Raw genomic sequence first — 12,110 nt, 5'->3', positions numbered from 1 at the left:
CACCACTCATAATGCAAACATGTTTCAAACCTATTTTTCACATATAGCCATGCATCTCCTATAAAGTTATGCTTAATAATTTGTACATAATAAATGGATGCATTGTGGCTCATGCCTTTTAATCTCCATGTTTATTGCTTGGAAATCATTTGGATCTTATCCTCTTTATAAAGATGCCGAGTTGGACGGTCACATAGCAGGCTAATAATGAAATACCTTTACAATGGGAAATTTAATTACTAGTCAGTAGAAGCCAAAAATAAATTATCACTTAGTCATAGAATTTTACAGTACAGAAGGAGGCCATTCAATCCAATGTGTCTGTACCAATGTTTGAAAACCCTAATCCCATTTTCCAGCCCTATCTCCATAACCCTTTAATATATCTCTTTCAAATATATATCCCATTTTCTTTTGAAACCTCCTCCGGAATCCATCTCCATCACTCTCCCAGGCAGTGCAGTCCTAATTGTGATAACTCTAGGTAAAGAAGTTTCTCGTCATCTCTCTCCTCACTTTCTTGTTGGCGATCTTAACATGGTGACCCCTAGTTACTAATATAACAACTAAAGGAAACAGAATCCTGCTCTTTATCCTGTCAAAATTGTTCCTCACAAGATTATGTTTTAATCATCTCTGCTCCAAGAGAATTAGCACAATTTCTCTAATCTTTCCTTGTATCTAAAATCCACATTCCTGGCATAGTTCTAGTAAATCTCCTTTGCACACTCTCCAGGGCTTTAACACCTTTCCTTAAATAAGGTGCCCAGAACTGAACACAATATTCCCAATGTAGTCTGACCAGTGATTTGCAGAGATATTGCATCATTCCTTTGCTTTTATACTGTATGCCTCCGTTTATAAACCCAAGGATCCTTTAAGCCTGCTTAATAACTGTTTCAGCTTGTTTGGCTATTTTCAGAGATTCATGCATGTGACCCCTGAGGTCTCTGTGCTCCTGAACTCCCCTCAACATTGTACCAATGAGCCTGTATTGTCACCCCATGTTTTTTATACCAAAATGCATGACCTCACGTGCCCAGATATATGATGGCATTAACATCACTGAATCCTCATTATCAACATCCTGGAAATTACTATTGATCTGAAACTGGACCAGTCGGATAAGTACTGTGGTTACAAAATCAGGTCATAGGCTCGAAATACTGCGGTGAGTAATCCACCTCCTGACTCCCCAGAACCCATCCACAGGACCTTTTTCCCTTCCGAACCAGTTACTATAAATCATTAACTTAGTATAGTGCCTGTAAACTACACAAGAATTAAAAGATTTATAGCCCATGATTGTAAAGTTGTTAAGTTTTTGAATAGACTATACAACATTTGCACATCCCACTCAAAATATGGAGATTTATTGGTGACAGATTACACTTGCATCAGATCTGTTTCTTAATGGCTGGTTTTACATTTCTTAAATCACTAAACTGGGAAGCATTATGAACTGTGAGGAAGGCTGTAGATTTTCCAAAGTACATAGACAAGTGGGTGAATGGCAAACAGGTAACATGTGAAATTCAATGCAGGAAAGCGTGAAGTGATTTATTTTATGTTGTTTCTTTCTATCAAAATGAAGGGCACAGTTCTGAATTGGATGCAGGAGCAGAGGAATCTCAATGTATACATGGATAAGTTGGTGAAAGTGACCAGCCAAGTTGAGGGAGCAATTAATGAAGCATAAGTGTCCTAAACTTTATTAATGGGGGAGGGGGTGCACACAGCAAGGAAGTGATGTGAAACTTTTATCAAATGAAGTATTGTGCCCATTTCTGGATACCACACTTTAGGTAAGATGTAAAGGTGTTAGAAAACTCCAAACACGATTCATTAAATTCGTTTCAGATTTGAGGATGTTCAGTTACATAGATTGGAAAAGGCAAGGCTATTCTCCTCAGAGAGGAAAATATTGAGAAGACATTTAATAGAATAGCCAAAGTCATGAGGAGTCTGGACAGAGTAGATAAGCAGAGACTATTTCCATTGATTATATAATCGAGAGCAAGAGGTGACAGTTATAGTAACTGGCAGAAAAATTGGACACAAATGAAGAAACCTTTTGTACAGTGTGTGTTTAAGATTTCAAATGTGTTGAGTTTGATGGATGCGAGTTCAATTGAAGTATTCAAGAGATTGGATTCTACGTTGAAAACTCAGAATGTGCAGTGTTACAAGGTGAAACCTTATTTGGAAAGCCAATGTCAATCTAAGAGGCTGAATGTGCATCCTGTGCTGTAATTATTCTGGTATTCTGTGTTTTCTCAAAGTTTGATGCAAGTCAATCACATCAGCTTCTTCCAATACTACTCCTCTATTGTTCAGTTCAAGTAGTTTTCCTGCACTTGGTTTCACTTTTACCTAATTGATTGCACCCAGAATCTCTGGCAACAGCTTCTCTGCTGTCTAGTTAGCTCATTCAACATTACTCCACCTCATCTACGTTCAGCCCCCTGACTGTGTCAGTGGAAGGTACGTGGTCGGTATTAAATTGTATGTTTATCATACTGAGCTTTGTCTACCCAATATTCAATCCTGGAACAGCCACAGTTTCCTTTTACTTAAACATTATGATGACAAAAAACGTTGCCACAAACACTTACCAACTTCATCCATCATTGAAGCCATTCCCTCAGGCTAAATCAGTCAGTCTGAAATCTTTCCATGATCCCTAGCAGCTTCTGACCATATATCATGTCCTCCATGATTCCACCTGCCTGTACTTCCATATTACTGATATTCACCCCTTAGGTCACCCCATCTGCATTTGCAATCCTCACATAAGCCATGGTCACCCACAAAACATCATTGGGGATAGTGCAAGAAAATGGTGTCAAAGTTGAAGGTCAGCCATGATCTGATCAGCAGAGAAGGGCGGCAACTCAAATTTCTTATGTTTTTATGTCCCTTCTAACTCTATCTTATCCAGCTTCTTGTGAAACTTAGTCAACTAGAACTCACATTCACTTGTCCTTTCTCCTATTCTGTCCTGCTTACCCATTACACCTGCTCAACTTCTTAAGTTTCAAATTATCATTTACCCGTTCAAAACTCTTATCAACACTCCCTGCCCCAAGCTTTAACCTCCTCCAATCCTATAGCACTCAACTGAACTTTATTCCACTGACTTCAACCACATGTGCATCACACCATTGGTAATTGCTCCAGCAGCCATCTTGGTCCTGTGTTACAGAATGTCCTCTCTGTTGGCTGTTGCCTGTAGACTCCACTCTTTGCGATCTTTGGATCTGGGCCAATACACTTTATGGTTTCTCCTTGTGCAGCCTTTTTTATACTTTGGAAGAGAATAGCTACAAGTTGAATGAAGCAAATTCGAAGAACTAAACACTCACATTTACATGTCTCCAGGCTATTAAAACAAATTCAAAACCAGATATCGTTCACAATGTGATTCTGATGAATCAATAACAAGTTCCTTTGATTAACTTTGTCATTGCTATTCCTATTGCACACTTCACAACTTCAGAATATTCCAAAGTGATTTCCATCAAATGAAAGAATTTTGAAATATAGTCAATTTTGTCAGAAAAGCAGAGCCAGAAAGCTCCCACAAACAGAAATGTGATAATAATCACACAAGCTTTATTTTTGTGATGTCAGATAAAGTAAAAATGTTATCCAGGAGAGAAGTTCTGCTTATCTCCCATATAGTCCCAGACCATTTACGTCCCAGAGAGCCTTCAGTTTGACATTTGAAAGGTGACTACCCCAACAATGAAGCACTCCCTTGATAATGTGGTAGAACAACAGCTCACAGTTTTTTTATTCAGGGCCTCAAGTGAGATTTGAACCCACAACCGTCTGACACAGCAGTAAGTGTGCTACCCAAGTGGGCCACAATTGACTTGTAAAAATATGGAATCTCTACAATGCAGAAAGAGGCCATTTGGCCCATTGGGTCTCCTCCAACCATATGGAGAGCATCCCACCCAGACTCATCCCATCCCTGTAACCCTGCATTTCCCATGGCTAATCCACCTAGCCTGCATAACCCTGGGCACTAAGGGCAATTTAGCATAGCCAGTCCACCCAGCCTGCAAACTTTGGGACTGTGGGAGGAAACAGGAGTACCCGGACGAAATCCATACAGAAATCCGTGTCCGTGGCCCTGTGAGGCAACAGTGCTAATCACTGTGCCACCCTAAAAAGTAACTTGGCAGTGGTGGGATTCGCACCCACACCTCCGAAGAGTTTGGAGCCATAACCCAGTGCCTTAGACTGCTCGGCCACGATACCTATAATCTATGAACTTCATAAAGCACGATTAACAAGCTCATAAACACCAGTTATTTACAACAGCTTTATTAATATTCATTAACCCACGAGGTTAAATATTACAATACAGCAAGTTAAGAATACACATTGGGTCAGATCTAAATCAACATACAAATTATGTAAAACTATGCTTCCCTGATTGCAATTGGCTTTGCAGAACATACAGTTTGGCAGCAATATTATACCCGTCAGAAATCCGGAATGTTGATTCCTACACTGTTGCTGGGTTAGCACTCAGTCATGATCCCATCATTTGAAGATGATTTAGTGGTGCAGGGGGAGAATGGTGGAATTAGTACAATATCTTGAGGACAATTAGAAGGTAAATCTGCCAGAATTACTACTTCCAATCGTTACTGTGAAAGGAGAAAGGGAAAAGGCTTCACGTTTGAACATGCATGAAGGAGCAAACACAATTGCAGGAATATCACACTTTTGTGTGGTGCACTTGAGAGTGGGCATTTTTGAAATGTACCAGAGATTTACGAAGCAAGAATCAGTGCCTCTCCAGAGAGAGGAGAAACCTTTGCAAGATATATAAATAAGGATAGTTGACTGATTTCAGATGAGTTTTCTACAGGAAAGCCTTTACAATCGCTATCAAGTCCCGACATGTGCAAAATCCTGTACAGTAGCATTGTGTGATTATTGATTGATTGTAAAAGAACAGCAGTCAATTACTTACAAAAGAAAATTTGTGAAGAGAAACAGCAAAGTGACCTTCAAACTGGTACAAAGGACTTCTGCTCATAAAACAAAATAAAATATGCCTTTCCATTGATGTGCAGGGCACAACATAATGTGAGAATTTAAATGCAATTCCAATTAAAGTTTCTTGGTTTGCAATGTCTGAATCAAAGTTTTTTTAATTAATTATTTGACAGCATTGGTGGATTTTATGCGGCAGTGCTATCAAAGCCAACCCTCAGACTAAAAAGCTAGGGATTGGTAGGTGGAGTTTCCACTCATGATGCTCACACCTGCACTACAGCAATTTAACACCACAGAACAGTGCCATTTGTTTCAAAGGCAACCCTCCTCAGAAGGAAGTTCCACATTGGAGAGTTACAGGTCAATCAGAAAGCAATTGTCAGCTGGTCACTTAAAGGTTTCAAACAGCCCAAGGGCAGACCAACTGAAGATTTTGGATAGGCAGACTGCCTGGCAGTAGGAAGGCCTATTGTTTTGTTTTATGACCTCCATCATCAAACTTGCAAGCAGAGGTGTAAAATCCAACTTTAGGTAGTTTAGTATCTCCTGTGCATCATTAATAAGTAACCAATTAACTTAAATCCAACCTTTCTGTTAAGGAAATCCCAAGAAACCTCACAGCTAAAGTAATTGTGCAGTATGATCAAAGTTTTAAAATGTCCTTCACTTCGATAATGGAAAGGCTAAAACCTTTGTCTCAGACTCACTCACTCACTCATCAATTCCATCCCTTTCTCTAGCTACAAGTCTAAGGATGAACCTTGTTCACACTTGCCATTCTATTTGGTCCAGAGGGGAAAATTTCCATATCCTCCTCTACATCAAGATTTCATACTTTTACCTCCAGAATGGTCTCAGCTGTTTTGCTGCAGAAACTCTGAAATACATGCTCATTTAGACTTTACTATTCCAGCGCTGTGTTGGTTGGCATATTATTTTAGTTCATCCAAAATTCAGCCACTTGTATATTAACTCACACCAAGTTCCATCAAACCATCCATCCTGCGCTCACTGACTTGCATGGTCATTCGTTTCCTCCAAATCCATAAATCCATCAATAAAAAAGCCTCAATCCCATTTTCAAATATATTCCATGGCTTCAAGCATCCACCTGTCTGTAGCCTCCTCCAGTTCGGCAACTCTGCAAAACCTTTGCACTTTTTCACTTCTAATTTCAAGCATTCAGAATTTTTATCATTTCACTGTTGACACCCAAACCCTCAAGCTCCAGAATTCTCTCCTCAAACCTTTCCATCCTCCTTTAAGATGCTGCTTTAAAACTCTCTGTAACCAAGCTTCTGATCAAGTCTTAATCTCTCCATTTCAGAGACAGTGACAAATAATTGCTCCTCTGAAATACCATGAGACTTTAAAAAGATGTTATTTAAATGTAAGCTGTTGTTGTCCTAACTCCTGAAGAAGGGCCTGTGCCCGAAATGTCGAATCTCCTGTTCCCTGGATGCTGCCTGACCTGCTATGCTGTTCCAGCAATAAAGTTTCAACTAACTCTGTCAGGTCAACGTGCAACTCAAGCTCCACCCGGAACCCAAGGTCCTGCTTCAATTTGAATTGCATTGCTTTAGTCAATTTTATTTGGCCCAGAGGGGATGATATGCTGCATATGGATGATTCAAGTTTTGTTTTGGCACAGGTGGGAGTTATGATTTTGTCTCACTGAATTACAAAGATATTAATGTATCAATTCAGCAAATGTCCAAACGAAATGTTTCTCCAGATAGCAGCCAATTCAAGTTCTGAAGAAAGTACTAAGTAGTCTACTGCCTGGAGAGTGATCTAACAGAATTGGTAACCAGCTGTTTATTGAACCTGCCAACCTTTATTCCATTAACTTCAACAAAATGAAAATTCAATGGATCTCAGTTATTACTTCTGGCAGGTATTCGGTATTTACACAATAGTATTTCTCAGTTTATCTGATCAATATCCCTCCACTTACAACATCTCCATTGGATTTAATCATAGAATCACTACTGTGTGGAAGCAGGTTATTCAGCCAATCAAGTCCACAATGACCCTCCAAAGATCATCCCACTCAGACTCGACCCAACCCATCCCTGTAACCCTACATTTCCCATGGCCAATCCACCTAACCTGCACATATCTGGACTGTAGGAGGAAACAAACACAGACACATGGAGAATGTGCAAACTCCACATAGACAGGTGCCAAAGCATGGAATTGAATCCAGGAACCTGGTGCTGTGAGGCAGCAGTGCTAATCCCTATAAATTAAATTAAAACTAACCATTACATAACATAAAGTCAACAAATTCATTGGAGTCTGCAGAATGAGACAGTGAGAATATGAGGGACATATTGCTCAGTAAGTCATGATCCCACCGAATTGCACATTCTCCACATGTTGAAGTGGTATAATTTTAAAAAGGAATGCATAGATGGAAGAAAATATTTAAGCAACTGAACTTGTTTAATGATCAAATATCATCCAAAGACATTATTTACAAAATAGTACAACATGGTTAACTGCATTCCAGTAATCTTTGCAGAACATACAAGTCTTGTCTCTAATTTTAATGAAAAAGCTCATTATAGTACAGTGGTTTTCAGTGTCTATGGATTATAAAAATCAAGTCAAGTTATCATGCTATTGAATATGAATCATGAATTATTGTAATAGTCTAAAGGAAATTAGAGGCATCTGTTTAAAAACCTTTCAGAATTTAGCTTAATTGGTATTGGGGAAATAAAGAGAATATCTCTTCAGAAAAGATTATAAATTCATGCAACCATGGAGATATCTTAAAAATCAGCACCACCTCTATTTTCAGTATTAATTTTGCACTTGCAGTAAATTAAGATCAGCAGTGGACCATCAGTAAATCATCCTGCGTAGACTCTTTCACTAGACTTGTACTGTACTGCTCATTCTATAGTTCATGTGATGGGTTAAAATTTTGTAATTCAGTTGTAAAATCATTTGAATTGTAAGATCATTAGATTGTTTGCCCTGCCTTCCAGTATATACAAAACTCCTAAAGAAATTAGAGCTATATGGGCCAGATTTCCCAAGCTTGGGCACATATACCAAGTTAGCTGAAGCTAGGTTAGAACACATGGGGTGGTCTTGATACTCTGGTTTTCAGTGTCTGATTGTAATCCAGCGAATAGGCTATGAAAAGCATTTGTGGAACCAGTCCTGGCTACGACGTTCTTCATCGGTGAGGAGCACATTGTTTTGGTTTACACTTGGATACTCATTATATATCAAAGAGGTACCAGACAGTTCACACAACCATTTCCCACCAAAGATCAGTGCCCTCTAGGAAGGAACCTGGGAAGAGGGTGGAACCTGTTTCACTTCAACATATCAAGTGTGATCCTCCTTAAATTACAATCCATCTCCATTCATACCTGTAACTCAATCAGTTACAATACACAACTGTAACTTCAAATGCTCACCTTGGAGTTTAAGAAAATACTGTCTAAATTTAATAAGTACAATTTGATTAAACAACAAATCTATTCTCCTTTCAACTATTTAAAATTGATCATATTTGTAGATTACACATCTTTTAGGCTATAGCCTATGTACGGTTTATACAAACATTCTCAAAATTTAACATCTTTTAAAATTCTTTGTGGAGATAAATCATACATAGCAATATATTTGTAATCCATAATTTTATAATGCAGATAACTCATACAGGGCAGTATAGTCTTAAACATAATATATACATGGTAATATATTATAAATAAATTTTCATTTAAATGTTATCTAGTGCTGGGCAGTTATAAAGTCTAGTGATTAGTATAGAGGTATGGGGAGTGGGGCAGAATTGATCTGAACTAGTGGCATGAAATGGGTTTATGTTGAATAGGCTGTAGTGCGAAAGGCTGTGCTGTAAAATGGGTGGTTGACTAGCTAAATCCATTTAGCACTGCTCGCGAAGACCAGTGTCACTGTGCATGTTCATCTGATTACATTCCTCACATCCAGTAGTGGCAAATTATAGTTAAATTATCGCGACCTTGGGGATGCCTTGTGATGCAGTGGGTAACATCCCTGCCTCTAAGCCATATGCTTTGGGTTTGAATCCTACTCCAGGACTTGATGGTCACAGAAAGTGTGTTCTTAAGTGTATTTTTGACAAGTGATTGTCAAGCTGCAAATCCTTCCAATATGCCTGTGGTAAGTAATTAGAACAGGAGCACCTCCTAATCAGCCATGCTTGATGTGGAGTGGGATGGCCCCTCAAGCTCTAGCCTCTGGTTACAAGCTAGCGAATGGTTTCTGGAAACGGAAGATATTAACATGTGCTTTGTTTGCATTAGACATGAAGAAGCTGCAAAGTCTAATTAAGAGGCCCCAATTGGGGAGAGTGTGAAGATTAGCAGCAGAGAATTACAGTAAGCCACTCTTTCACATCTGCAGTGCAAAAGGACTCTACAAAAGATCACTTGTAATAAAGATTGGCTAATGCTTAAAACAGAGGGGAAACAATTGGAAAAGGCTCCATAAAATATCAACTGTGCATTCATTTTTTGTTCAGATCTATGAGTTTAATAAAGTTTAAATTTTAATAAATTAAACAATAAATTTTAAAGTCGTTGTACTAGGTGAAACCACGTTAGTTATGGCATTTTCTCTACACTGTAAAGTAGCGAAAGGGATCTGTAAAGTACATAGTGCCTTATATACAAATTTAAAAATAAAAAAAAAGTGCATGCACAAAGGTTACTCAAAGTCTAGGTTCGGAGGATTCCGTATACTACTTTAGCACATAACCACTGTGACTATTCCAGTCAACTGCATAGAAGAGTTAGTGGAAGATACTTTTTATGAAAATGTAGCCAATCCAAAACTAACATTTATTTATGGCTGTCTAATGATAATTTAGATTGGAGTCTCAGGACATTGTATAACAAGCTACAAATTTAGCTTAGGCAGTGGTATACCACCAGATATTCAGTAGCACTCACTTCAAGTCCTCTTTACACTATTACCCAAGGTAAATTCCACCCAAATGTTTATAAGCATTCCAAACCATTCATTAATCAAATGAGGCCATGTTATCTATTGATGATCTTGAATGTCTGGAACTGGGAACACAGTGGGAAGGCTTGTGTCTTAGAACAGTGTATTAGGTAGAGGTAAGTAATACAGAAGCTGAAAGCTTATATCTTTGTTCAGCTGACAGATGTACACAAACTACACCCATATTGATGGAGTCGCAAAAACAGTGGAATAGAAACAAAACAATGAAATGTATAGGCTAAGATATGAATGTAGTCAAAGTATGTCACAAAAATTACGGAAAGAATCTATAAATATATCGACAGCTATTGTTACTTTGAAATAGAACAAGACTTAACAATAAATCCACTCAGGTTTAAAAAGCTAAGAATTTTAAACTAAAAGTTTTGAAGTCGCATTTCAAACATTCCACTTTTTCAAAAAGTTCCAACTAAAATGAATCAAATACTTAACAAGTAGTTCACAATTGCATTGATTTGGCATAAGAATATTGCATTGATCCGAAACGTAAAGAGACGAGGTATGGATACTTATGTATGCAATTTTCAGTTCACCACTTCGCAAGAAACTAGAATTTTCTTTCTCCAAATATGACCCCTGTTAGACTAAAGTTACTTCTGGCATTAAATTTATCTTTGGTCATTCTCAGTTTTGCAAGTCAGATTTCTCCACAAATTTCATGATTCCATTGAGAAATCCAATCCCCTATCTCAAAGCTAAATTTAGCTTTATAATGCTTTTTGAAGAAAGCTTAATTTATATTAATAATATACATTATTTCTGAATAGTTTTGATATTTTAAAAAATTATAAAATTTCAATTCATCTTTAAATTAATAGAATGATCTTGAAATACAGTAATTACCAGAAAAGGTACTGTGATAATGAAGTTATAAAATAGGTGTACCCCAAACTTAGTGGTCACAAACAATAGCAAAGTGGTTAGTAGAAAATCATTTGTTCAACAGGAAGAAGTTTGTCAATATGCATGGCTTGTGTGGAATGCAAACTTCCATAAGTTTTCAGACAGTTCGTTTCCACGTGGCATACTGGCGCATAATAAAAATATCTGCAGTTAATATGACACTGAGGAAGAATTGCTGTGTGTGGAAGAAGGTGCCTCCTTATGGTCAGATCTGGTCCCCGTGGTGGACAGACACTTTCATCTCTAAGCCAGATTTGAGATCGTCCTGAAAGACAGAGTCCGGCACTTCCCAGTTGAGCAAGGGCATGCTGGACCACAGGTGACGCTGGTATGCTTCACATTTGGAAATCAGATCCATGACAGAAGTATTACTCCGAATCCACTTCTTCACAGACATGTAGGGAGATGGTCTCGGTGATATGAAAAGGCTTTGGGTCCTCTGCAGCTTTGAACTATATTGCAGCCTAGAACAGCAATTGTTTGTGTCAAGTCGTTAAACTGGCAGGAATATAGAAATTGAGCCATTTTTTTTCTACCCCTCTTGTCCTTTCTAAAAACACCACGCATGGGAAGCTCCACTAGAAAGAATGGGCCCAGACTCCCCCATACCTTTCAGTGAATTAATGTACCACCCGCTTCAATGTTCCTATTCAATAGAGAAGAAAAGAGGTTCCAAGCTCAATTTCCAGCAGTGAGTTAGGTGACGTCAGCCTGGAGGAGGCAAGCATTATCGAGAGATTCTATGTGTCATCTCAGGGTTTGCTAAGAATACAAAAGGAGAATATGTACGAGGTTGCCAACAAAGGAAATCACCATGGAATGGTGACAGAATTCCCAATGATGATTTTGGTGGTCAAAATTCCAGAGGAAGTTGGAACTGAGCAAGCACTAAACTTAGATCAACTTGACTGAAGCCTCTCGTGCCCCCCACCCACCATACATACACATACAATCACACCTATAGCATTAGGTGGTGGTGGACACAGGACAAAACTGAATGGAAACAAACAGTGGAAAGCCAGGTATGATTAAAGATTAATTCACAGTTAGAATTAAAATTAATGTTTGTTATTCAGTTCAGTTGGTCTCAGCCAGAATAGTGGTTATATCACTACGTTTGGCATCAGCTCACCCAAAGAGGCAAAACTGAA

General features: G+C 38.4%; 1 protein-coding gene across 1 annotated transcript in view; it reads right to left on the bottom strand.

The window, feature by feature from the left end:
- Positions 1-4,314: 4,314 nt before the first annotated feature.
- Positions 4,315-12,110, bottom strand: part of pnpla2 (patatin-like phospholipase domain containing 2) — a 57,343-nt gene continuing 49,547 nt past the window's right edge. The window contains exon 9 of the mRNA XM_043706166.2: positions 4,315-11,423. Coding sequence (XP_043562101.1) covers positions 11,165-11,423 — 259 coding nt within the window. The 3' untranslated portion in view covers positions 4,315-11,164. The remainder of the gene's footprint in view (positions 11,424-12,110) is intronic.

The sequence above is a fragment of the Chiloscyllium plagiosum genome, unplaced genomic scaffold (assembly GCF_037043375.1).
Source record: "Chiloscyllium plagiosum isolate Xiang-an unplaced genomic scaffold, Cpla_swu_hap1 HiC_scaffold_18, whole genome shotgun sequence".
NCBI classification, from domain to species: domain Eukaryota; kingdom Metazoa; phylum Chordata; class Chondrichthyes; order Orectolobiformes; family Hemiscylliidae; genus Chiloscyllium; species Chiloscyllium plagiosum.
The sequence above is the reverse complement of the archived record's forward strand: the minus strand, read 5'-3'. Positions and strand labels throughout refer to the sequence as shown.